The sequence below is a fragment of the Callithrix jacchus genome, chromosome 13 (assembly GCF_049354715.1).
Source record: "Callithrix jacchus isolate 240 chromosome 13, calJac240_pri, whole genome shotgun sequence".
NCBI lineage: Eukaryota > Metazoa > Chordata > Mammalia > Primates > Cebidae > Callithrix > Callithrix jacchus.
The window spans coordinates 91,735,673-91,762,023 of record NC_133514.1 but is presented as its reverse complement, the minus strand read 5'-3'; the positions used below and the strand labels follow the sequence as shown (position 1 = coordinate 91,762,023).

General features: G+C 49.4%; 1 protein-coding gene across 33 annotated transcripts in view; it reads right to left on the bottom strand.

Annotated features, from left to right (window-relative positions):
• Window positions 1–26,351, bottom strand: part of CTIF (cap binding complex dependent translation initiation factor) — a 322,513-nt gene that overhangs the window by 205,306 nt on the left and 90,856 nt on the right. For 30 of the 33 annotated variants that reach the window (XM_078348099.1, XM_078348094.1, XM_078348100.1 and 27 more), the window contains 2 exons: window positions 20,278–20,349; window positions 6–79 (listed from right to left, as the gene is read on the bottom strand). In XM_078348099.1, coding sequence (XP_078204225.1) covers window positions 6–79; window positions 20,278–20,349 — 146 coding nt within the window. The remainder of the gene's footprint in view (window positions 1–5; window positions 80–20,277; window positions 20,350–26,351) is intronic. The other 3 variants (XM_054244171.2, XM_054244172.2, XM_078348116.1) reach the window with 1 other exon arrangement.

Below are 26,351 nucleotides of genomic sequence, written 5' to 3'. Positions count from 1 at the left end.
GTTACCTGAAGGAATCGAAGGTATTGGCTGCCCAGATGTCTGTGCCCAGCATGTCCAGAGAGCTGTCTTTGCTGCCATTCTGGAAGAGATGGGGTGAAAGGGCTGACATTAGTTACTCGGCCAGGACACTGAGAACATGTGGGCCGACAGCCTCCCTGGGGCCCTGGCCTGATAGGGCAGCAGAGACCTCCCTGTCTCCCTGGGTGACTAGGAGGCTGGAGTGAGCCCCCAAATGACTGTGGCAGCTAGTGCACCCAGTCAGAGTCTGGGGACTCTGGCTTCCCCCCAGGTATGGGCTCTTGTTTTGCTGAGGTTTTGCAGATGTGTACAGAGGGGCCCAGGCCCCTGCTGTCCCCAGCCCATGGCCCTCTCCTCAAAGCCTCCACGCCCAGCAGGGGATCTGTGCCACCCAGAGCCTTTACTACCACTGCCAGCCCGATGGCAGAGGCTTATCCCCAGGCAGGGGCTCTGCAGAGCCAGGCCCATGGACGATGACCTCCTTCAAAGTTCAGCACCACTCCCCAGAAGCCCCCACCGACAAAGGCTATACCAGCGACTGGATTTCTCTCAGTCAAACCCATGCTCTGGTGTTCCCTACATGACTCACCCCAGAGACAGAAACCTCTTTACTCAGTATAGGTTCTATGATTCGGTTTCTCTGCCCTCTGGCTGGTGAGCTCCCTGGAAAATTCTCCAACCCCCTGACTTCACGCCTGATACCCCCCAGCCCTTTTTACCCCTGCAGTCTGGTTTCCATTGTCACACTCTTTAAAACAGCACTTCAACATCCACCCAAGCTGAACGTGTGCTTGCTGCATGACCTGGGAATTCACTCCCAGGTATAAACACACGGAAATACGCCCAGATGCTCCCCCAAAAAACGTGTACACAAAGCGTATACAGCAGCACCAGCCATGACAGCTCCAAACTGGAGCCCACCACATGCCTGTCATTGGCATGAATGAACATAAACCGTGGTGTGTTCACGTGTTGGAGTATCACACCGCAGTGAGCACAAATAAAGTAAAACAACAAGCAACAACATGAATAAACATCACAAACATGCAGGGAACAAAAGAACCCAGATGCGAAAGAGAACCGATTATGTTCAGGAACAGGCAAACTACGGATGCATGGTCAGAGCACTCAGATAGTGACAGGAAGGGGAACCAATCCACCTTCCGAGAGAGGGCGGTAGAGAGCAAACAGCTTTGATTAACTAGGAGAGGGCACACAAACCAGAAAGGCTGGACAGTCCAGCCTCCAAGCAGAAGGGGCCAGGCACGCCAGCCCCCACAGACAGGAGGCAGGAGGTAATGAGGGCCTGGAGGAGAGGTGGAGGGCTCATGGGGGTCAAAGGGACAAGGGGACTGTTTGGGGAGAAACCCCTGTGCTGTCTGACTGGGGAGAAACCCCTGTGCTGTCTGACTCTGGGCAAGTCCCTCAGCCTTCCTGGGTCTCACTGATAACATGAGGACTGGTCCCTCCCTCTGGGCACCAGCAGCTTGCAGCCTGCAGTTCTAAGTCACTTGGAACTTCCTTATTCTAGGATGCCCTGAGAGCTCACACAATTCTTTCTAGCAAATCAACCACATTTACTTGGGGCCACCATCACCCTGGGTGCTTCCTCTCCATGCCCTTCCTGTCCCATCCCTGTAATCCCCTTTGCTACTGACCGTGACCTGTCAACTGGGCCTTGCTCCCCTCCTGCCCTCTCCAAATGTGCCCCATCTGTCAAAGCTTGGCTAGGCCAGGAAGCACCTCTGGCCTCCCAAACTACAATCACCTTGCTCTGCCCTAAACTTGCCATCCACGTGGGTGACTTACAGCAGCTGAGCCAGTCTTCTGCAGTTCTCTTATTCTTCTTGTTGTGACCTCTCTCCCACAGGAGACCACAGGCCCTTGATGACAGGGATACCCCCCACCTCCCAGAGCTGGAAGTTCAGTGCTCCTGACATATACTGCAAGAGATTTTCAACATCTTCTCCAAACATGTGTTTTTCTCTTGCTTTAATAAGCTGTGTGACCTCGCTGAAGTCACTTCACCAGTCTGGACTTCAGATTCTTCCTATTTAAATAAAGAGATCCCAGCGTGAAATACCATGCCCTGTAAATGGGCTCCTTCTGACTGGCATGTGTGCTGCTAGTATCCCCTCTCCTGCAAGGGGCAGACATCACTAATCAATTACAGCATGGTTGCCCGTCCTCCAAGCAGATAGCCCCTAATGTTCTAGGATCACCGTCTCTCCCTTTTCTTTGAGTTGTCTCACATCCTCCCCATCCCAACTCCTGGGACCCTGCTTGCTCCAAATGCAACTCTGAAACTCCAGATTAGCTGGAGAGACTCGCCTTCTATCACACAACCCTCAAGGGGACAGCCCCTGCCTCCCGAGATGTTGACTGGCTTGTTCACAACCCTTTCCCAGGCCTCAAATGTAATTATCATCCAGAATAGCAGCCCAAAACAACATAAAAAGCAAAGACAAAAAAAAAAAAAAAATCAAACATGCAAACAAAATTCTTGCTTCCAAGGCACCTACTGCAGACCTTACTCAGTATGCAGTTCATTTTCCCCCTTTAGCCCAGTGACCTGAAGTCCCTCCTTCTCCACACGTGTCTTCCCTAATCCCTGACCTGTTAAATAGGCAATGTTCTCTGGCGCTTATAAATTCAGCATCAGTGGATCATCACTTGGCCACTGCTCTCTTTAAAATGTTAGACCTTCCCCAAGTAGACTGTAAGCTTCTCCACTGGACTGCCTCTTTCTCTTTGTGCCCCCACATTGGCTTGAATTCATGCCAACTGATTGAAGAGATGTCACTCTGTAACAGGAGGAAGCACAGCCCTACTGCCTCTGGGCTGGAAGAAAGACTGATTCAAGATTAGGATGTCAAGATTGATTTGCTGTCCTAGGATTCCAGGCCCTTAAGGCCCCTACAGAGTGAGAAACATGGGTGGAGAGAGAAAGCGCAACTGTGTAGAGATTGCCATGGCCAAACCCAGAAATGCAAAGTGTCTTCCAAGAAGAGGGTGATTCACCTTGAAGCCAGTTGAAGGGCCATGCAGATGGGCACATAAATCTCCCTCATGGTCTGGAGTTTGGCATCTCAGCTACTACTCCTCAGCTGACAGGGAGGGAGGACAGGTCCCTGGCAGCAGTCACTGGCAGCAGCTGTGTAGGGGGTCAAGGCCCTTATGCAGAGAGCTGGCAGGAACCTCTCTGGCTGGAGGAGGGGGCACTACCCTCAGGCTAAGGGAGGTGGCTGAGCAGGGCAAACTTGGGCACTTCCAAAGCAGCATCCCTGGAGGGGGACCCACCGATCTCTGGACTTGGGATCAGGGATTCCTGGGATCAGGGAAATGCACCCCTGGCTGATGGGAAGGAAAGAGTCAGGGCAGAGGCTGTGCCTGCAGGCGAGTGTTTGTTCTTTACAGAGGAAGCTCACCCTTCCGTGCACCTGCAGAACAGCCCCATGGCCAGTCGCTGTCATCTCTGTGTTGGGGGTGAGGAACAGTGGCCTGGGGATAGGGGCCATGGCCCAGCTGGGGAGCAAGTGGTAGAGTCACAGAGGGAACCAGTGCTCTCCTGAGAGCCATGGCAGTCACGCAACCAACACACGTCACCGGTGACGGACTCACACATTCCCCTCATTGAATCCCTGCAACTCCTTACAACTCAGAGAACATATCCCCGAACTGGTATCAATCGCCTACATCCATATTTAAATGCCAAGGAACCCAGCGATATCCCTGCCATTCCCAGCACACACCCCACTCCTCAAGCCACCCCCACCCTGCAGCTCAGCCTCCTGACTCCCTCGTGAGCCACGTAACTTCACCCTCCCTACGCCGGACAGCTCTGCACCAGGCTGCTCCTCCTTCCTCTCTTGCTCTGCCCCGCAGGGCTCTGTCTCACAGCCCACCTTGGGCCTGTGGGTCAGTTCTCACCTCTCTTTGCCACAAGGCTTGAGTCTCGTTAACTCTCACACTGACCTGCCTCCTGCCTCATTTCCTCCCCTGTGATGACGGCAACTCTGAGCTCAGAGCTGAACAGAAGTGCCAGCACGGTGAGCCCTTTACAAACCAAGGAGCTGGACGTCATCTCTGTGCAGTCCCAGGGAGCCCTGGGGACACAGCTCCAGGAAAGAATATCATGTGAGTGGCACCCCCGGAGCCGTGAAGCTCAGCAGCCCTGGAGAAGGCAGCAGGTGGAGGCGATAGCACCAGGAAGAATGAGGACTCAGGCCGCTGAGCAGGACTGGACATGTGGAGGAGAGCTGTGGGTAAGGCACTGGCATTTCTGTCTGAATATCAGGAAGGATATTGCCATGAAGACTTGGGGCCTGGCAGACGAGAAGCTGAGTCTCTGGAGAAGTAGGTATAGAGGACACAGAGGCCATGTTCCTTATTGCCTACTTGGTACAAGAACTGCAGTGCATATCAAGAATCAGGAAACCTCCTTGGAATTTTTTTTGATTCATGAGACAGGCATATAGCCACTGAAGCCAAACTTTTATCAACAGAGGCTGGAGAAATAGCCTGGCAGGTGGATAAAACATCCATCTTCTTCCAGCTTCAGCCCACAACAGGAAGGGTCTCACCTGCAGAGCTTTCCTTTGCTGTTCCTTGATGCTAAGGTGGTGGCCCAGGCAGTACCCAGGCGGACCAGACTTTGCTCAACAGAGTTACTAACTGCCAAGCTAAACCAGACATCCAGGAGGCCAACGGCTTCACATGCATCCCCAGGGCCCGCTTGCCCTGGGCTGAGAGTACCCAAGTGGTCACTCTGTCGCCCAACTGTGCCACATGGCTCCAAAGCCAGGCAAATGCTCACAGCCATACAAGTGCCTGGATAGCCCCTTCTTAGGTCCTGAACTCCAACTTTCAAACCTTGCAGCCCCTGACACACACACATGCCACATATGCATACATGTACATATTCCACACACACACATACACACACACACGTATACGCACTAGACACAGACGCATACATCCACACACATCCACAAAATATGTGCCACACATGCATATACACATGTACACACTACACATGCATATACATATCAGGCATGCAGACACATACATACAAGCACATAAACAGTATACATCCATGCAATATGTACCACACATATACACATGTACATACCACACATACATATACACAACAGACACGTGGACACATACATACAGATACACAGTACACATATACACATCCACACAATATGTGCCACATATACATATACATACATACACAGGAAACATGCATATACATACCAGACACACACATCCACACACATCCACAGTATGCATACACACATCCACACAATATGTGTCACACATACATATGCACATGTATACATACATATACATGTGTATACCACATACACATGCATATACATCCCAAACTTACACAATACATATACCCATCCATCCACACACATCCATGCCACACCCATATACACAGCATACACCAAACACACATAATGCACACACCACATATATACATGTGGTATACATGTATACCACAACCATATGTGCACACCACATACAACACACACGACACATACATGCACAGGTTGCATACCACAACACACATGTAGATCACACATACACATTACAAGACAGATACACACCATGTATATAGGCATATATACATACACATACATATCCACACCCACATACACTAGACCATGCACACATGCACACACATATACACCCCACATATCCATACACATTACACACAAACATACATGTCCCCCACACACATACACACGGATATGTCACCTGTTCCACAAACCCTCCAAATATCCAAAGAAGTCAGAGAAGCAGAAAGGCAGGCACCTGAGTTCTGGAACTTCTTACCAGGAAACAGACACACCTCCCTCTCCCACCACCCTCACCTCTGGCTTACACTGAGGATCCACACAGAGAGATGACTGTCAAGCTGAGGACAGAGAAAAGGGAACCTAGGCTCGGCTCATCCCAGGCTCCTCACCTCTTAAGTCCAATGCTTCAGCTTCCTGCTACCACATGGTAACATGCGGGGGGTGTGGCTTGCACACTGTCCATCTGTGACGGGGCTCTCAGGCACATGAAGCTGCAGCATATATGGAGTTATATTTCTCTTTGGGCTACTATCCTCTTCCTGGACTCAGAGAAAACAAAAGAATGTTTTCTCCACCGCCCCCGCCCCCACCGCCCTGAGTCTTCCTTTCTGCTAGGGTCTAGCTGGGGACTTCCTCCCTGCAGCTCTGCGGCCTCCTCAGCAGCTCGCGCCCCAAAAACCCTCAGCACATGCTGCTCACAGCACATACCCTGCACACTCCAGTGCTGGGCTGATTCCTCTCCCCATTGTTCTACTGCAGAGCTCCCTGGGGTGCTCTGGAAGCACCGATCCCCTGGCTCTCAATGTCAGTGTGCATCAGAATCACAGAGAGAAGGGAGGGTTGGTGGCTTAAATGTAGTGTAGCTGAGATGGTTCACAGACTATGCTTTTAGAAAGGCTCATTCCTCTAAATGGTCCTCATTTCTCATTCCTCTAAATGTTCAAATTTTAACAGAGAAAAAATTCAAGAAGATTATATAGTCAAATGTTTGGTATACACTGAATTAAAAGATTACTAATACATTATTAAAATGTAGAAAATCATTAAGATGTTGAAATTTTGATTGCAGAACTTCTTCAGTGGATGTTAACTTCATATATGTGGAAGTGGAGTAGGAAATATTTCTTTCCTAAGCTTTTTTGGCTAGAAATCTGCCCCACTCTTCCCTTTCATTCCACAGAGAATTTTGCAGGACTAGGGTTCTATGGAACCCCTTTTGGGAAATACTCCACTAATGCACTTTCTGTTAACTCTCTCTCCTTTCGACGGTAGGAACTGTGCCTCCACTTTCTTGTTGTATTTTCCTGCCCATTTACCCCTCATCCTAGCCTTGGGACCCAGGGTCATTCATTAATATTTCTTCGCACAGACTCAGTGGTCAGGCACTGTCAGCTATCCATTGAAACCTCAGTGGCCTCTTAAAGAACATTCTCCAGTTAGCAATTCCATGGTTGGCCCTGGTAACCACGGCTTTCCTCTGAGCACAGCCTCCTCTCCAACCCTGAGATCACCCAGGCCCTGCCCCACAGGTTGCTGAAATGCCAAGTTTCTGAGAAGCCTTATCAAAAACAATCATCCTTTTCAGTGGGTTGTTCTTAGCACTTAACACACTGTTGAATCCTTTGCAACAGCCCCTTTTACTGGCAATTAGGGGGCCCCATGCCAGGGCGCACCATACTGCTGGCAGAACAGATCACAGAGGGATAATGAGCACTTTAAACCATGTGGAAAAGAAAAGGGAAACAGCCTGCTTGTGGGAAGGGAGACTGAAGTCATCTCTGGGAGGGCCCCAGAGACACCCCCAGCTCAGGGGAGGTCAGACTCCTGAAAGGGCCAAGAATAACGATGACAATAGCAGATATTGACCCAGCATGCAGTATATGCCAGCACCGCCCAGTGCTGCACTGTCACTGTAATCCTAGGAAGCCGATGGTACGATCACCATCTCCATTTTACTGATGAGGAGACTGAGGCACAGAGCACCCACCCACATTCATGGAGCCAGTTTCCAGGATGGGACCACAGACAGCGTGGCCCAGAGGTCATGTTCTAACCATAGCACACTATGCAGTTATTCTATTCAGTCAGGTAAAGTGACCCCACTGCAGAGATTTCCATAGAGCAGGAACATATCCCTTCCCTGCAAGCATTTGGATTCTCCGCACCTATCTCTGTCAGTGTTTGGGAAGGCAGTTGCTGGTGGAGGAAGTACATCATCTGCAGCAAAGGGAGAGGAATTATGGAATGTGAGTGGGTATGCGATGAGGCCGGCCTCTCTGTACCTGGGTGAATGCAACAAGGTGAGAGTGAGTTGTCGTATGGTAGAAAAACATACAAAGTCAGACACAGTGAAAACAACACGCCTTCTAGTTGCTGGCTTTTCTTTATGAATATACAACTGCACAGTGATTTTTGCTGTGCAAGTGCATAGGTGGGGGTGTATGTGTAATGACAATCCAGGCTATAAGTGTTTAGAAACTAGGCAGAACGTGGCTGAATGGAATGGATAGCAGGAGGATGCTCTCCATTGTTGGGACAGTCACGGGGGAAGTTCCCCCTAGAGAATTCTAGGGCAGGCGGGTGTGGATTTCCCTAGCAGGTCTGCTGCATCATGTGACACTGGGGGAGAGGTGGCCAGCCCTCAGCCCTGGCATCCTGAATGGCAACCCCTGGATACAGTGCACCCTCAGTCACTGAGCAGCTGGGCTATGCAGGACCCAACTCTGGGCATCAGAGAGAAAAAGGTGATGCAGTCCTGGCTCCTCAAAGGTCTCCCAGTCCCAGTCCATACTCTCCTCAGTGCAGAATGTCATTCCAGATTCCATGAGGGCCAAGAGGCAAGCCCAGCCATAATAAGGTTCTCTCACTTCACGGACACAGGGTTCCCCGGGGAGCTAGCTGTGGGACAGAGGATGTAGTTTGGGCTGAGAGTGGGGAAAACAGGATTCTAGGCCTGCAATTTGCTTCCTGGGGCCTCATGAAGTCACTTTGGCTTTTTTTTTTTTTTACACTGTCTCACTCTGTCACCCAGGCAGAAGTGCAGTGGTATGATCTCAGCTCACTGCAACCTCTGCCTCCTGAGTTCAAGTGATTCTCCTGGCTCAGCCTCCCAAACTGCTGGGATTACAGGTGCAAGTCATCACACCCAGCTAATTTTTGTATTTTTAGTAGAGGCAGGGTTTCACCATGTTGGCCAGGCTGGTCTTGAACACCCTACCTCAGGTGATCCACCCACCTCAGCCTCCCAAAGTGTTGGGATTATAGGTGTGAGCCACTGCAGTCAGCCTCATTCTGGCTTTTTGAACCTGTACTTCCCCATTGGTCATAAGACTACATGTACTAGATTGGCAATTCCTGAGTAGGGTGGTAGGGGAGGGCAGGTGGAACATATAAGAGACACCATGAGAGCTTTTACATTACATAAAATGTTCCTGGACAAGGGAAACTCAGACTCATCTCCTGGGCCAAAACAGAGGCTTCTTGTAGGCCAGATCTGAAACTCTTCTCACGCCCAAACTAAAGCAGACTTTGAGGATGGTTGGATTTGCTCAGAGAGAAACTAAGGGGGAAAGCACAGTGGGAGGTGGCAGGAGGCAGAACCAAAAGAGAGGAAAACAGGCCTTTCTTGGCAACTCTCTCTCTCTCTCTCTCTCTCTCTCTCTCTCTCTGTGTGTGTGTGTGTGTGTGTGTGTGTGTGTGTGTGTGTGTGTGTGTGTGTTTCAGCACCAAGGACAGCGCCCCCACACGCAGCTGGGAAAGAGGGAAATAGACCCCTAATGGGCCTTTGGCAGGAGAACAGCAGGGTAGAGCCCAGTAGAGACAGCTTTCTGGGTAGCATTAAAGCTGAGTGAGTTCGGGAGAGGGAAAGACCATTCTTTTCATGCTGGAACATCTGTGTCTGTCTGTCCATGCTGTCTTTTTCCTCATGCTCCCCTTGCCTTTTAATTAAGATCCAAAGGCCAGAGAGAGATAGGAGAAAATGTTGATGCCTACGGTCAAGTGTATTTCTCCTAGGCCACCCTCTGCCCACTCTCTCTCTCAGCTAATTAGGATTGTGATTTAGGTTTTAAATGGGCTGTGCTATTTGAGCCTGTCCTGGACAGGGCCATACCAGAGGCCATTCCTGGGTGGCTGCACTGCCCAACTCCTGCTGAAATAATGGGATCCTCCTCAACTGTCCCCAGCCCCTGCCTGGGAAAGGCTTCCAGCAGATGGAGAAAATCAACACTCCCCATTCCAATACCATCCCATCCTCCAAAGCTCCCTCACAAGGAGGCCTTCTGTGAACTCCGCAGGCTCCAAAGATCTGCCCTTTCCTGCTAGTACCAGATTCAGAACTACAGAAGGTCACGACAGAAAAGGACTGAGAGATCATCTGTTCTGGGGGGTGACCTAGGAGCCCTGCAGAGATGTTCTCAGAGCCATGAGGTGGGCAGGGGGAGGGTGGGGGTGGGAAAGCAGGCAAGGCTCCGCCCTTTGCCCCAGCAAGCAGTTCTGTCCCTTTCCTATTTATATGTGGAATTTCCATGTAAGGTTCTGAGGAAACAAAAAGTGTTATACTTTTTACAAATTACACATTTTATTTTTAGATGGTTATAGATTTTTATATACTTGTAAGACAGTAGATCCCCTGTACCCTATACCAAGTTTCCCTCCCTGGGGAAAATATAGCTCATTAGTACAATGAAACTTGTCTCATCATCCTTTTAACGCGGTCCTTAGCAGAGCAAGAGTTAAACTATGATGAAGTCCAATTTAACATCTTAGGGGATCAACACTGATACAGTTAAGTACAGAACACTTCCACCATCACAAGCCCGCCCCATTATAGCCACGTCCACTTTCCTCCTGCCCCTACCCCTTCCCTCATCCTGGCAACCACAAACCTCTTTCCCGTTTCTATTACTTTGCCCTCTCAAGAATGTTATATAAATGGAATTGCAGAGTATGCGACTTTGGAGGACTGGCATTTTGAAAATCACTCAGCATGATTTCCGGAGACTTGCCTAGGCTGCTGCTGCATCATCACCAGTTCATTCTTTCCCATTGCTGAGTGCCATCATGTTTAACCATTCACCTGCTGAAGAACACCTGAGCTGCTTCCAGGTTTCTGCCTATTGTGAACAAAGCTGCTATAAACAGTTGAGTACAAGTTTGTGTGGATGTAAGTTTTCAATTCTGTGGGATAAACACCCAGGAGTGCAATTACTCAATCATATGGTACTTGCGGGGTTTTTTGTTTTGTTTTGTTTTTTAAAGAAACAACTGCCAAACTGTTTTCCAGAATGACTATACAATTCTAGATCTCCACTACCCCTGTGTGAGGGATCCCGTTTCTGTGCATTCTTACCAGCACTGGCCGCTGTCACTTAGTTTCTCTTTTTTTCTTTTTGAGACAGGGTCTCTCTCTGTTACCCAGGTTGGAGTACCCAGGGTCTCGCTGTTACCCAGGATAGAGTGGTGTGATCACAGCTCACTGCAACCTCCACTTCCCAGGCTCAAGTGATCCTCCCACCTCAGCCTCCTGGGTAGCTGGGACCACAGGTGTATGCCACTATGCCCAGCTAATGTCTGTATTTTTGTTGTTGTTGAGATGGTGTTTCACTATGTTACCAAGGCTGTTCTCGAACTCCTGGGCTCAGGCAATCCACCTGCCTCAGCCTCCCAAAGTGTTGAGATTACAGGCATGAGCCACTGGGCTGGCCATCCCTTTTATTTTTTAAACTGCCAAGTTGAAGTGGATGTTGTCACTTAAAATAATTATTTTAACTATTGTGATTGGAGTATAGTGATGTCTTGTTGGGGTTTTAATTGTGTCTCCCTCATGGCTAGTGATGCTGCATATCTTTCTGTGTGCTTATCTGCCATCTGTACATCAGCTTGAGGGAAAGATGCCTTCAGTGAAAAATGTCGCTTTATGTATTTTGTCCATTTTCTAATTGGATTGTTTTTTAATGATGAGTTTTAAGACTTCTTTATATATTCTAAATACATATTTTGTCAGACATATTTTGCAAATATTTTCTCCCACTCTGTAACTTGTCTCTTCATTCTCTTAACTTCCCCAGTAGAAGTTTAATGATGATAAAGTCCAATTTCGCATATCAGTGTTGACATCCTTGGTTGTTTATTTCATTCAGTTTGAAATCTTCCTTGTTTGTGGAATGACAAAGGAGTTTTAATTGAAACCAGGACATTTCCACGTTAGCTCATGAGACAGTTACATTAAAACCTTCTGCTTTAACTGCTGTTTTGTGGTACCACTCTGACAGGGAAATGGAAGAGGACAGCCTCATTATAGCCAGGAGGAAGTGGAAGTCTAGGTTGCCCACTCAGCCTCCTCTGACACCCCAGGGTGCTTGCTGTCACTGCTGGGTAGAGCTGGGAGTTCGGGTCCCCATGTGGTCCCCTCTGACACTGTGGTGGGGCTGGTCTCATTACCCCTGGGCATACATGAAGTCTGACTCACTATTTCTGACACCACCCCAGCAGGAAGGAGAGGGATACCTCGATATTGCCCAGTGAGGGGGCAAGTCAGGTTCCTGCCATCCCCAATGACACCATGGGGTGTGGGTAGGAGGCTTTTCACCAGCTGGCAGGTATGAAAGTCACAGCTCCCCACTGGCCATCTCTGACACTACTCTGATGGGGTTGGAGACCTCTCACAGCCCAGGAGAGGTGGAATCTGGGCTCCTGCTCAATCGTGGCTGGGACGGATGGGGGTGGGGCTAGGGATGTTTTCTGTGGTGTTTGGCTGGGGTAGAGCAGTTATTATCAAAAACTTTTCTGTCTTGCTAGGTCTTTTCCTATCTTTTTCCTTCTTTTCTATCCTATCCTATCTTTTTCTTTCTTTTTTTTTTTTTTCAAATTGGAGTTTTGTTCTTGTTGCCCAGGCTGGAGTGCAATTGTATAATTTCAGCTCACTGCAACCTCTGCCTCCCAGGTTCGAGCGAATCTCCGGCCTCAGCCTCCCGAGAAGCTGGGATTACAGACACATGCCACCACACCTGGCTAATTTTTGTATTTTAAGTAGAGATAGGGTTTCTCCATTTTGGTCAGGCTGGTCTCAAACTCCCAACCTCAAGTGATCCACCTGCCTTGGCCTCCCAAAATGCTGGGATTACAGGCGTGAGCCACCATGCCCAGCCTTTATCCTATCTTTTTCTATCTTTTCTTAGTCCATTTTTGGTAGAGAGCCGCTTTTTATTGGGACTTTTTTTTTTTTTGCATGCGTCCCACACTTGGCACTTCCTAGTATCGAGTGTGGGATGCATGAGACAAAAAGAAACGAAGCTCGTCACTGTGTCGTTTCTCAGGTCCTGTGCACCCCAGTGGGTCTGCCTTCTTCCCTCCACCTCTCAGAGCCTTCTTGTGCTCATTTTATATAGAATGCCCTGGGCTTTTAGTTGTATTTATCAGGAGAAATATGGAAGAGAACATCTATTGCATTTTCCAGAGGCAGAAGTTGAGGTCTATATTTTTAACAAAATATTTTGATGACCTTACGAATAGTTCACCTCCTTTCATTTTATAGAGCAGAAACTGAGACTGCAGTGAGATAATGTATCTTATCCATGATCAAATAGTAAGCTGGAAGCACAGCTCAGGCTGAAAGCACCTCTCCTAACCCCCAGTGCAATGCTGCCTCCGTGACAGCATGGTAGCTCCCCCTTTGCCTGTATGTCTCACCTCTCCTGCTAGAATGCAAGTCCCTGCAGACACCAGCCTCCTCCTCCCCATATTCACCATGCTGCTGTCTCCTCCAGAATGGCTTATTTCCCTAAGTAGATTCTAGGTTCCCTGAGTGCAGAGACCCAGCCATGTGGCTCAGAATGTATATAGCAAGCACCCAGTGTATGGCTGCTGATGGTTCTCCCTATAGGAGCTAGTTGTGAGCACTGCTCAGTAAGTGTGGCATCCTGTTCCTCCGAGTGAGCTGAAGCCAGAAGGTACTGAGGACAGGGACAGATGGCATTTTCTAAAAGACAGACACACATGCTGGTTAGCACAGAGGTTGCTCAGTGTTTGGTCCTGGGAGAGTGTTCAGGGGAATCACAGTGCACACTTCTAGTGCTCCTGGGCATGTGACTCAGGCCCAAAGGACCATCGTGTCACGTCCCAGACTTCTTGGCATTGCAGCTTGAGCATCTGTCCTCTCCACGCTATCGTCCATGCGAACAGTGACCACAGCTGTGCTCCTCACATCCCAGTGCCCAGTGTCCAGCCTGGAGCACAGCAACCCTCAGTGATGACTGGTTGATTGGATCCAATCAATAGGCAAAAGAATAAAATAAACAAATGAATGACTTAACCACAGCAAAGGCAATTCCTCATGAAGCAATGAGGATAGTTAGCTTAAAAAGACTTGCTAGGCTGCTGAGGAAATAAGACACAGGCAAAAGAGTTAAATAAAACTGGGTTGAGCACGGTGGCTCACGCCTGTAATCCCAGCACTTTGTGGGGCCGAGGCTGGTGGATCATGAGGTCAAGAGATCGAGACCATCCTGGATAACATGGTGAAAATCCGTCTCTACTAAAAATACAAAATTTAGCTGGGCGTGGTGGCATGCGCCTGTAGTCCCAGTTACTAAGAATTTGAGGCAGGAGAATTGCTTTAACCTGGGAGGCGGAGGTTACAGTGAGCTGAGATTTCACCATTGCACTCCAACCTGGCGACAGAGTGAGACTGTCTCAGGAAAAAAAAAAAAAAAGAGTTAAATAAAAACCATCAGCTGGAGCAATGAGAAAGGGGCTTGTGGCTGAATCAAAGAAAGAGCTTTTATGAATGGAGCTGCCTAACAATGTGCTGAGATGCCTTCTGAAGCAGTGAGCTCCCTGCTACTGGAAATGCTCCCTGCTACTGGAAATGCTCCCTGCTACTGGAAATACGTCAAGGTGGGGAGTTGGATCAGGTGACCTCTGGGCTTCCTGCCACCTGAGAGCCCATGATACGACTTTATCGATATGGAACACCAGAGAAAGATACAAGATAAAAAGTTCAAAGCACACAACAGGGGCTGGGTTGGGCAGCAGTGCCAACATCTCAGCCCTCACACAGGCCCCTCTGCATTCACCATTCCTAGCCCCCCACTCGAGTAATATCCAACATGATCCATCTCCTCTAGCTGTGCTGCCTCCTATCACCCCAACATCCTGACACTGTGCCCTATTTAACCTTTGTTAACATCATGTCTTCTCTCTTCATCTTCTTCTCTCTTCCCTTCCATCTAGTCAAACATCCTACCCATTCTCAAAGGCACAGGTTAGTCCTCATGTCCTGCAAGATACCTCCCTACCCACAGAAAACAGCAGCACCACTCTTTGGAATCACCGCAGTTCTTGTGGCCAGGATGATATCTCTTTGGGGAACTTAGGTGGATGTTGTCATCTTGTCTTGTGTAAACTAGTTTTTACTCTACATACTGGCAGTGATCCAGAAGCTCCCACTCATATGCATCTGCTGGGCTCACAGCAGGGGCTCAATAAATACGAACCAAACAGAAAGCAGCACCATGAACATATACCTGGTGTTTCTTACATATCCATGGAAGCTGCTAAAAAATGTAGGCACTTTTACTAAGATATCATTTGCACTAATGATTTTTTAATTTGGCATGGAACCAAATCCTATAGTTACTGAAAGGTAGCAAGTTGACTGGCAGAAAACTCCTTCCACCTTTTTCTGGGGCCAGAGGTAATCAGTGTATTTGAGGTTCTCCTCCACCTACCATCTGTTACCCCCGGGCTGGAGTCAATGTTGGTGCCAATATAACTGGCCTGAAGGTTGGCACAGGTCTCAGGGGATGGGGAGCAGGGAGAAATTGGGAAGACCTGGACCTGCTGTAGCAGTGATTTGGATCCAGTTGGGCATTTCATGGAGTTACAGAATGCAAACAGAGATTTCTGGAGAGACTCCAAGAAGTCTGTGTAGTCATTTTGCAGAAGGCAGTGTCACTCTCAGGTCAACATCTGGTTCTCCTGGCCCTTGGGACAAGGCTCTTTGACTCCCTTGATGCTTCAGTTTGCTACAGGGCATCAGGATGAAACAAGGGAGTCCCCTTCACTTATCATTCCAGGGGATGTTGGGATCATAGGCCCTCAGCCAAGACTCAAAGTCGTCATTTCTGACACACCCCCATCTTTCCCAGGGCTTCATGTGAACCTGCTTGATAAGGAGTCATGCTCATCAGGTTCCTAGCCAAGATTTCATCCCCTTGCTCCACAGCCAACACTGTGGGCCAGCAAGTCCTTTCGTCAAGGGAAGTCCCTCCCAAGGTCTAATCAGAGGCTCTGCTATTGTGGTGCATATTCATTTCCTGTCCTTGGGACACCTGTGCAGTTAGAAAACAGCTGCTCAACTCCTGACTGCATATAGCCTTTCCTATGCCTCTGGTTTCTTTCCTGAATTCCAACTCCCATGCCAGCACCTTGAAAAGCTTTCTAAATGTACTGCTGCTGCAGTCTCTCATTTCAAGCGCTTTTCTTTCAACCATCCCTACACATTTCCCCTATTAGGATGAAAAGCTGGAAACTTCTAACATCCTAACTAAATGACTAGGTGATGGACAGGTCTTTTGGAAGGAGGATGCAGGATGCCAGGCAATCCCAAATACAGCTGAATCCCAGTTGCCGGAGCTGGTTGGCCTCTTCTGAACTACCTGTAGCCCCATTTTCTTGCTCTATACTCTCCGGGCTCTTTTCCTCCTCTCTCGTGGGACCCAATCTCCTCTATATTGCCCCCATTTTCTACCTCTAAAAGCGTTCAGAAAAAGCAAGATTTTCTCTTTGACATTAGCTAAAGTAAGAAACAGGATAAGGATGGAAGTCTGCTAGGGGTGAATCAATCATCCCAGTGCATGACTAATACACAAATGGGGCCACGTCTGGGCCCTGGGCCCCAGTGCAGAGCATGGTCTGTGATCCATCACCCAGAGCTTACTTGGCAGAATGCAGGACCTCCGTGTCTCCCTGCCAACCCTCCTTTCCTGGACATGGGCAGCCAATGTGGGTGGTCAAGAGGAGTACCAGAGCGGCCAGCCACCCCATCTCAATGTAGCCTCAGTTTCTCCCTGAAACTAATTGTCTCCATGGGTAAAAATGGGTTAGCAGAGCTCTCCCATCATCTTGATGGCCCCAGAAAGCTCACCAAAGTTGGCGTGGCCAGAGGAAAAGGGCCAGTAGGGAATGACTGCATGGACTGAGCCTGGGTAAACGCAGGGCATTCTCAGGCATCACTACTGAGTGCCTATTGAATACAAGGCCCTAGGCCAGAAGTGGTTGAGGAAGAAGAGCCCACCCTGACTCCTGTCTTAGGGTTGACAAGCTGGCTGAGGTACAGGTAGGTGTGCATGGAACAGCTTGGCAGCAGCATGAGGGAACATGAGGGTGTCTGCCTGGGCGCATGCATGCAGGCCAGGCTGAAGGGAGCTTTGAAGGATGCAGGGAACAGCAGCATCCCATCAGGGCAGCAGTCAGCAAAGGCACCCTTCAGCAGGTAGCTACCTGAGTCCTCCTCCATCAGAGAGCCCCAGCGTGACAGGAGTGGTGAGGACACTGCCACGGGCCAGCTACGTGGGGCTTTCCTGGTCACTCAAAGGACACCGCCCAACTTTGATCCCTCCAGCAAGGGGCATCAGGAGATGGCTGCTTCATGGGCAGAAACCAGAGGTTCCTGGGAAGGAAACTCAGGTGGGTGTCCCCACGGGTGGATGCATGGACACAAGTATGAGCTGCCATGGGCCACATGGCCAGCGGCAACCCTCTAGAGAGGGCAGAGCAGTGAGAAGCAAGGAGCTGGTCCCATACTCTTGGGCTACCACACCAACCTGAACGCCCATCCAGGCTGGCGGCAAGAGAAAAATAAACATCCCTCTTGTTTATGCCACTCTGTTGTTTGCACCTAATAAATTCAGTCTCTGATGTCTAAAAATAAAGCCTGTCATCACTGAACCAAAGTGCTGCCAGCCATGGGAGCCCTCATGTAAATTCAGGCCCACAGCTACTCCTGCCTCCCCATGCAGCACCCACATCTAAACCTCGGCCTCCATTCAGGAGGTGCAGCTCCCCCTCACCTTCTCTGTGCACCTGCCCAGGTTTCTGAACTCCAGGCCACCCCCTGGGCTCCTGCATCTCATGCCTTACAGGAGGCATTCCTTTAAACCTGTGTCTTGTCCTTCTCACTTAACAGTGATGCTCTTGAAGGCAGGTCCATGGCTTCAGGCCTGCCCAGAGCTTAGCACCAGGCCCCTGCAAATACTCTTGGTTGACAAATATCTAAGAAGTCCCTCCTGAAAGACCCTGCACTCTCCAGCCTTCAGAGGTTTCCTTGGCTGTAAGCAACTTCACACAGCACAGGTGGTGTATCCCACGCCAGACTCAGGCTAACCGAGCGTTCTGACTGAGCCTTCCCTTCTGTCCCAGCCAGCTCTCCAGACATGGATGTTGCAGACTCTGTGCCTGAGACCAACACGGCACCAGGCATGCATGGCTGTGGCAGGGGTTGTCCCTCCACAGCGCAGCCCCTCTTCCACTTCTCAGAAGTAGACATCTCTCCCTCTTCCCTCTGAGATGATCAGGTGGCCACCGCAGGTCAGGGGTGATGGGAATGCCAGTGACCCTACGGCCTGGAGGAGATCCTTCCACAAACTCTTGCCTCTGCGCACATCAGGTAATTAGGTGGGGTTCTATGCAGAGACCCTCCTTGGGCTCCTCTCCCATAATGAACCTATGTCTCAGTTCCCCCTGCCAAGAAATGATCTAATATGAGCTTTTCATGACTTCACTTCTAAGTTGAGTTCTATTTCATTATGTCAAACACTGCTTACCCTGAGTCAACTGCTCAGCTGCTTCCTGGGATTGGGGTGAGCTGCTCCAAGTGGGCAGGGACAAGCCCACACCTAACCCCATCCCATCAGCCCCCAGCCCTGCTCTATGGGCCCATATTACCTGGCAAACCCTCCACCCAACCTCCTGCAGGTGGGGAAGACAGGCCTGAGAGGACAGCTGGGGTGTGGGGATGATGCAGATGAGGGGAGAAAGCAGGGAGAACTATTCCTTAGCCCCTGGAGACCCTATCAGGACCAGATAACAGAGAGCTCTCAGTGACTAACCTCTTATCCCCCAACCAAGAGCTTCAAGCCCTCCCTGAAAGCCTCTCTCTGGTGCTTGATCCCCAAATCCAAGTCCGCCATTGCTGCTGAAGAGTGAGGGGAATCTCCAATTAGGAGACCCCAGAATAACCGGCAGGAGCTAGCAACAGTGCCCCTGAGGAGCAGGGCCGAGACCAAAAGCTATGGGGATCAGGGAGCGTAACACGGGGTCCCAGGCAGGGAGGCAGCAGAGACAAAAGCACTCCCTAGAAGGACTCCTCCTTGCATGCAGTTGGGCCAGGTAACAGTGCCATGTGGGGAGGAGGGCAGACATGTGGCACCTCTGTGGGACTTGGTTTCTACAAATGGCACAGAGATGTTAGATAAACCCTCAGAGGCTGTCGAGGCTCCTGCTGGGTTTTATGTGAGGAAGCTGAGACCTGAGGAGGAGGGGTTTGCCACCAAGATTGTGGCAGAGCAAAACGAGACTCCAGGTCTCCCAATAGCCCACACCCCCAGGGCTCTTATTATGGCCTCCTTCTTAAGAAAAAATTGAACACACAAGCAAATCTTGTCACGTGAAAGAACCATCCTGCCACGCCATGGGGAAGCCATGTCCTACAGCCTGAGAAAGATCTAGAACCAAGGCCACTGACCAGCTTCCCTTGGGACAGAATAGAGGAGTTGGGTGAATCTGCCAGAGGACCAAAGCTGAACATGTGCAAGTAGGCCGTGACTGCAGAGGCTCTGAAACCAGGCGTGGCCCCTCGCAGGAGCCTGCAGGGGCTCCCTCTGCTTTCCAGCCAGCCACAGACTAAGGCTGGACTTGGGGTGGACACATGGTTTTCTCAGCCTCCAATCCCACAGGCTCCCGCAGGCAGGGATGGGGTATCAGTGAGAACAGCTGGACCACCAGAGGGTGCTGGGGAGGGCCTGGGGGCCATCAGGGTAGCTCTCAAAGAACAGCTGCCTCCCTTCCCTCCCAGCCACGCACCCACCTGTGAGCATCTCAGGACCTCATGGTAAGCAGCAGGGAGAAAGGTGGCAGGCTCCAGTGAGGTCCCAGGACTGCTTGTTGGGTGGGGGGATGGACAGGTCTCTGACAGTTCCCCCATAGCCTGCCCCCGCCAGGCCCTCTGCGGATCTGGAGCAGAGGTGATATCCAAAGCACCCACCAGCATCAAAATGCTGAGTCCCATTGTGTGCGGGGCTGCCATGTCGGTGCCTGAACCATCAGTGCAGGCATTTGACTGCGGTGTCATATTCCACTGTAGGGACGGATCCCAAGGCACCCCTCCATTCCCCTCAGCAAACGTCTGGGCTACTTCCAGATGTGTATTAGTATATAGAATGCAGCTATTAAAAAGAAATCTCATCAATCGATGAGTCTGGGGGACCGGAAGCTTCTCTGTGGGCAGGGAGTTAGGGAGAGCTTTCCAGGGGACAGATGCATCCTCCCCTCTCCCACCTCCCAGCACTCTCCATGTCGCCACCCCTCAGGAGCCACGTGGGCCAGCCCAGGAACCCAGGCAGACAAGACATAGGACACCCCCAGATGGAGCACAGAGCTGGTTCCCTACCTGCTGTGGGGGGGCTCGCCCTCGGGAGAAGGAACAGCTGCTGTCCAGCGGTTGGCTGCAGTCCGCTGTCCACTGCAGAGCAGAAAGGAGCAATCAGTGATGGCAGGACAGCCAGGCCTATGCTTGCTCTGCCCAGGCTGCAGGAGTTGTGCCCTGCCCTTTCCCATTAGTATAAGTACAGAATCCCACTTGGCCATTTCAACGGAAATCTTTCTCAACCACCAGGTCCAATTTGGCATCTTCAAACTCCCCATCAGGATGAAGCTTTGGCATCTGATTGGGGGAGGCAAACTCACTTCCCTTCACATGAACCCAGCACAGTGACGATGACTAGCTACCTCGGCCAGACATGACAAAACTTATTCTGAGTTTGGAACAACCAGCACCATGTGTGACTACCTGACCTGGCTTCAGCCACACTTAACCCTCTACTACATGAAGGGTGTGGCCTGAGCTGGAGGTGAGGCAGGTACATATGGGTCTTCCTAGAAGCCTAGCTCAAACCACAGGCATAATGTTAAAGTTTCTAGTAGCCAGATTTTAAAAAGAAACAGGTAAAATTAAATGAATTAATATATTTAACCTAATATATCAAAATATTATCACTTCAACAGGTAATCAATATAAAAAGTTGTTAATGATATATTTTACATTCTTCTTTCCATACTGTTTTTGCAATTCACATATCATTTAGAGCATGTGGCTCAGTTTGGATGAGCCACATTTAAGGGCGTAAGAGCCACATGTGGCCTGTGGCTACCATCAGGGACATTGCAGCCCTAGAGAAGTGGCAATGGTGTCAGAGGCACTCTTTGTCCATCCCCACACTATACAGCAGAGGGGCTGATCCCTGAGGACTGCAATTCCCAGGTCCTGCATCAGCCAGCTTCTGGCTGCGCTTGGCCAATGGGAGATAGGAAACAGGCATTTCTCCCCTCTCTCTATGCCTCTGGCAGCATTACCAGCAGTGACTGGGTCTCCTTCCAGGCTCCAGCCTCACCAGACAGGCTTCTGTGAGTGACCAAGAACCCTGGACTCTGACAACACCTTCTTTCTTTGAGCCTCAGGTTAAGAGGTGGTACTAGCTACGTGGGGTTGCCATCCTCTGGATTGTAAAGCTTCCGAGGTAGGAATAACCAATTCCCTGGATTAAATCCCCTCTGCTTGGATCATCGCAGTCTCCAAGTATTTCCCCCAAGATACTTATTAGTTATGGCTGTGGAGGGAGGACAGAAAAATGAGAAACCCTCAGACACCACTTTAGCCAAGTGGTCAAGGTTAATATCACCAGTAACAAAATTTATCTGCATCGTGGACTACCCAGTGTGGGGCATCAAGACGGGCTCGTCACTTCTGGGATATCCTTGACAAAAATGCACCCTCTCAACATAATCATGAGAAAACATCACACAATCCAAACTGATGAGCTTTCTACAAAAGCACTGACCAGAACTCTTCAAAAGTGTCAAGATCGTAAAAGAAAAGATAAAGGAAGTATCAGACTGGAGCAGAGTGAGGAGATGTGGCAATTACATGCAAATTTGGATCCTGGAACAGAAAAAGGACGTTTGCAGAACAACTGGTGAAATCCCAATGAAATCTCTAGTTAAGAGCATCGTACCAAGGTTAATTTCTTGCTTCTGATAATGGTACTATAGTTACGTAAGGTGTTTCTATTAGGGCAAGGTGAGCAACAAGTGTTTGGGAGCACTCTGTTCCATTTTGCACTTTGGCTGTAAGTCTAAAATAATTCCAAAACAAAAGCTAACATATATGTATTCATACATATATAAAACACATGCACACATAAGTATATAGGTACACATTTTTATTTATATTTATTTTTTAAATTTTTATTTATTTATTAATTTATTTTTTTGAGCCTGAGTCTTACTCTGTCACCCAGGCTGGAGTGCAGAGGCATGATCTTGGCTCACTGCAACCTCTGCCTCCTGGGTTCAAGTGATTCTCGTACCTCAGCTTCCCAAGTAGCTGGGATTACAGGTGCCCACCACCATGTCTGGTGAATTTTTATATTTTTAGTACAGACGGGGTTTCACCATGTTGGCCAGGCTAGTTTCGAACTCCTGACCTCAAGAGATCCACCCACCTTGGCCTCCCAAAGTGCTAAGATTACAGGCATGAGCCATCGCGCCTGGCCTATTTTTTTTAATTTTTTGAGATGGAGGCTCTTTCTGCTTCCCAGGCTGGAGTGCAATGGCACAATCTCAGCTCACTGCAATCTCTGCTTCCCAGGTTCAGGTGATTCTCCTGCCTCATCCTCCCGAGTAGCTGGGATTTCGGGCATCTGCCACCAGGCCCAGCTAATTTTTATATTTTTAGTAGAGACAGGGTTTCACCATGTTGGCCAGGCTGGTTTCGAACTCCTCACCTCAGGTGATCCACCTACCTTGGCTTCCCACAGTGCTGGGATTACAGGCATAAGCCACCATGCCCAGCCCACATTTAAAAAATAATGTATTCAGATACATGTAAACATATATGTATATACCTATGTATGTGTAATGTTTCAAGTACTGAACTATAATCCCTCAGCTTTATGTACTGGAGTGGTTTCTGCTTCCCTGGTTGGAGCCTGGCTGACAGCTACGGGACAGCCAAGGCACACAGTGCCCACTGGCTGGAGAGAAAACAAGGCCATGCTTGGACTCCTCATCCCATCTTAGGCGACCTCTCAGAAAAAGCCTTCTCCCTTTTCAGGCATCCTGAACATTTCACCCCTGCTGCATAGCGCTGGTGTGATACTCCACAGCACGCTGACTCAAGGGGGCATACCTCCTCCTGGGTCAGCACCGCCCCTGGCAGGGTGGGGCCTCCTGATGGGCATGCACAGAGCAGCTGAGGCTTAGTGCACATCCGTATGCAACGCCACCCTCCTTGTTGAGCTTTCCAAGCTTCAATGAGACTGCTCCGCCTTGCTCAAGGCCATCCCTAACCATACCTTTGCCAACCAAAAGCCACTTCCTGAGTGCCTTCTGTGTGGGACCCTCAACCAAGAGTGTTCCCACACAGGAGAGGGCAGAAGATGTGTCGAATAACAGCAATGAGAGGCGGGTGGGGATGGTGTAGCTGAGAAGAAGAGTGTGCTCTCGGCAGGGGCCGTAATGGAGGGAAAACAGGCCACCCAGGGTTCCCGCAGAAGAGCAAGGTGCCCACGCAATGTGACAGGCACAGCGGAACACAGCTGGCTTAGGGGCAGACAGCGGCTGTCAGGCTAAAGAACGCAGAGGCACTTCGTCCATATGCAGGGGTGGAAGGCCTCTGTTAGGGGAGGCTGAGCTGGCCCAGGGGGAAGAGGGGAAGGAGGGTCCCACGCTGGGGTTCATTGGTGAGGGAGGAGAACGGAAATGAAGCAATGTATCTCAGAGTGTGGAACAGATGAGCAGCAGGCAAAGGGGGAGATCTGTACACAGGAAAGCCAGCAGGATGGTGGAGTCCACAGAGCCCCCTTCCAGAGACCCAGCAGAGCTGGAGGTGGGCACAGCCCGGCAGGAAGAGGGACTGTGGCCCCGTGTGTGACTGTGTAAATGGGGAGGAGTGAGGTGTGAATGATCACACTTATCACACCAAACTCTAACCACTGGGCTTGTAGGCCTCCATCTCAAACCCCAGCCCAGCAGTAGCCCCCAGCTGTGGAATATCACAGCAGTCCCGGCCTGTCCAGGCCTGCTGCCTGAATCCCCTCCATTAGAGACATGCTTCTTCCCCAGCCCTAAAGGCCCTCTGGGAGCCCTCCCTTCCCTGTTCCAAAGTTCCTCCCCATCCCTGCTGGGATTTTGCTCTCACCACCATCTCCTGCCTCCCCTTTGCCTTCTCTGAGACACTGCCTAGAAAATCTCCAGAAATGGACCTCCCCAGAACCTGCCCTGATGTGTAGGAGATGAGCCAAGAATAGAGAAGGGTCCCACTTCTCCAAGCATGCTCCTCGGTCTGGGCCAGGGCTGGAAATCCCACACATTTCCCCTTCAAGGCAAACAGTCTTATATCTTTGAGCCTCATGAACCTGCAAGTCCTCTCGGGGTAAAGATGGTGTCTTACTTGAAAAGGTCATCAAACAGAAAGGGAGGAAACATCGGAGGTTTGTCAGATATGGGAATGATGAACCTCAAATTCACAAGAGTTGGTTTAAGGGCCTCAATCACAGCTATTATAATTCGTGTCTAAATTTAAAAACCTGGAACAAACATGACACAGGGTGTAGATTTAATAAACATGAGAGTACAGATGTTTGTTTTGCTCTCAAAATAGATGTGTATTCTATTATTCTCTATTAGTTCATCTTAAGTATTTCACAATAAAAAACAACTAAAATAAGCTGTTCATCATTTACATCCTAGGATGAACAGTGTTTTATGAGGAGAGATTGGGAAAGATGGGGGAGACCACGGGACACTGAGCACCAGAAGAGGAGGAGAGAGAAGCAAGAAGCTCAGAGTGTGGGAGGCTGGAGGAGCTACAGCTAAACCAGGCCCCCTTTTCAGTGGTGACTAATATTCCCACACCTCCTGCAAACCAGCCCTACCAGACATCAAAGTATCTCATAAAGCCAGATCCAAACCAGCAGGTTAAACCAGTACAGGAATAAAAAAAGCAGATCAACAGACAAAACTGTACCCATAAGGAAATTAATGTACAGATGGTAAGGACTGGGTTTTAAATTAAGGGAGAGACTCATCCATAAATACACGGTATTGAGACAACCACTCAGCCACTGAATGACCCTAGATGTCTGCCTTGCATTATTCATGGAAAATGCATTCCAAGGCAAGTAAAATCTACGATGCAAATTTTAAACTACATCAAAAATTACATCAAAATTTCAAACTTCTATGTGATGAAAGAAATCACAAACAAATAAAGACAAGTGAGAAGCTACCTGCAACAGACACAGTGGCCCCCCTTCTCCTTGAGGGATCCATTCCAAGATCCCCTAATGGATGCCTGAAACCGTGGGTGGTAACAAACCCTGCACCTGTTGTGATCTGGTAACAGAGACGGCTGCTCAGTGACTCTGGGCTGGGCAGTGATGGGCAGGTAGTGGACACAGACTGGAAATGCTGGATGATTTATGTCCCGGGAGAGACAGTGTGAGATTCCATCAGACTACTTGGAGTGGCATGCAATTTTAAATTTATAAATGGTTTATTTCTGAAATTTTTCATTTAATATTTTTGGACTGCAGTTGACTGCGGGTAGCTAAAACCATAGAAAGCAAACAGTGGATAAGGGGAGGCTGCTGTGCAGCAAAGAATTAATCACCAGACCATATAAAGACTTCACTTAAATCCAGGCACTGTTCTAAGTCCTTTGTACTTACTAGCATTTACTCTTTGTGGCCACTGAGGTGCACTTGCCTTCTCTAATTAGCAAACATGGAGACTGAATGACAGTGTGGTTAAGTAACTCACTCAGGAATACACAGCCAAAAAGTGGCAGGATGAGCAAAGGACAGAAATAGTTATTCATTCCAAGAGCCAGGAAAAATGGCTGGTATTAAAGATAATATGTGATCTTGGGTGAGACAAAGATCACAGCCAATTTTTCTCTTGTGCTTTAAACAATATTACTGGGAAAACTGCTGAAAGATCTATAGGTTAAATCATCGCATTCTATCAATGTTCATTTCCTTTACTGTATCATGTCCTTCTTTTGAGGATGTACGCCTTTTCCCTTCCCCTTCCGTTCCTTCTTCCCTTCCTTCTCCCTCCCTCCCTCCTTTCTTTCCTCCCTCCCTCCTTTCTTTCCTCCCTCCCTCCTTTCTTTCCTCTCTCCATCCCTTTCTTCCTTCCCTCCCTCCCTTTTTTCCATCTCTCCTTCCGTCTCTCCTTCCTTCCTTTTCTTTCTTTTTCCTTTTCTTTTTTTTTTTCCCTGAGACATGGCCTCACTCTGTTGCCCAGGCTAGAATGCGGTGGTATGATAAGGTCACTGCAACCTCTGGATCCCGGGCTCAGGTGATCCTCCCACCTCAGCCTCCCAAGTAGCTGGGACCACAGGCGTGCACTATCATGCCCAGCTAATTTTTGTATTTATAGTAGAGACTGAGTTTTGCCATG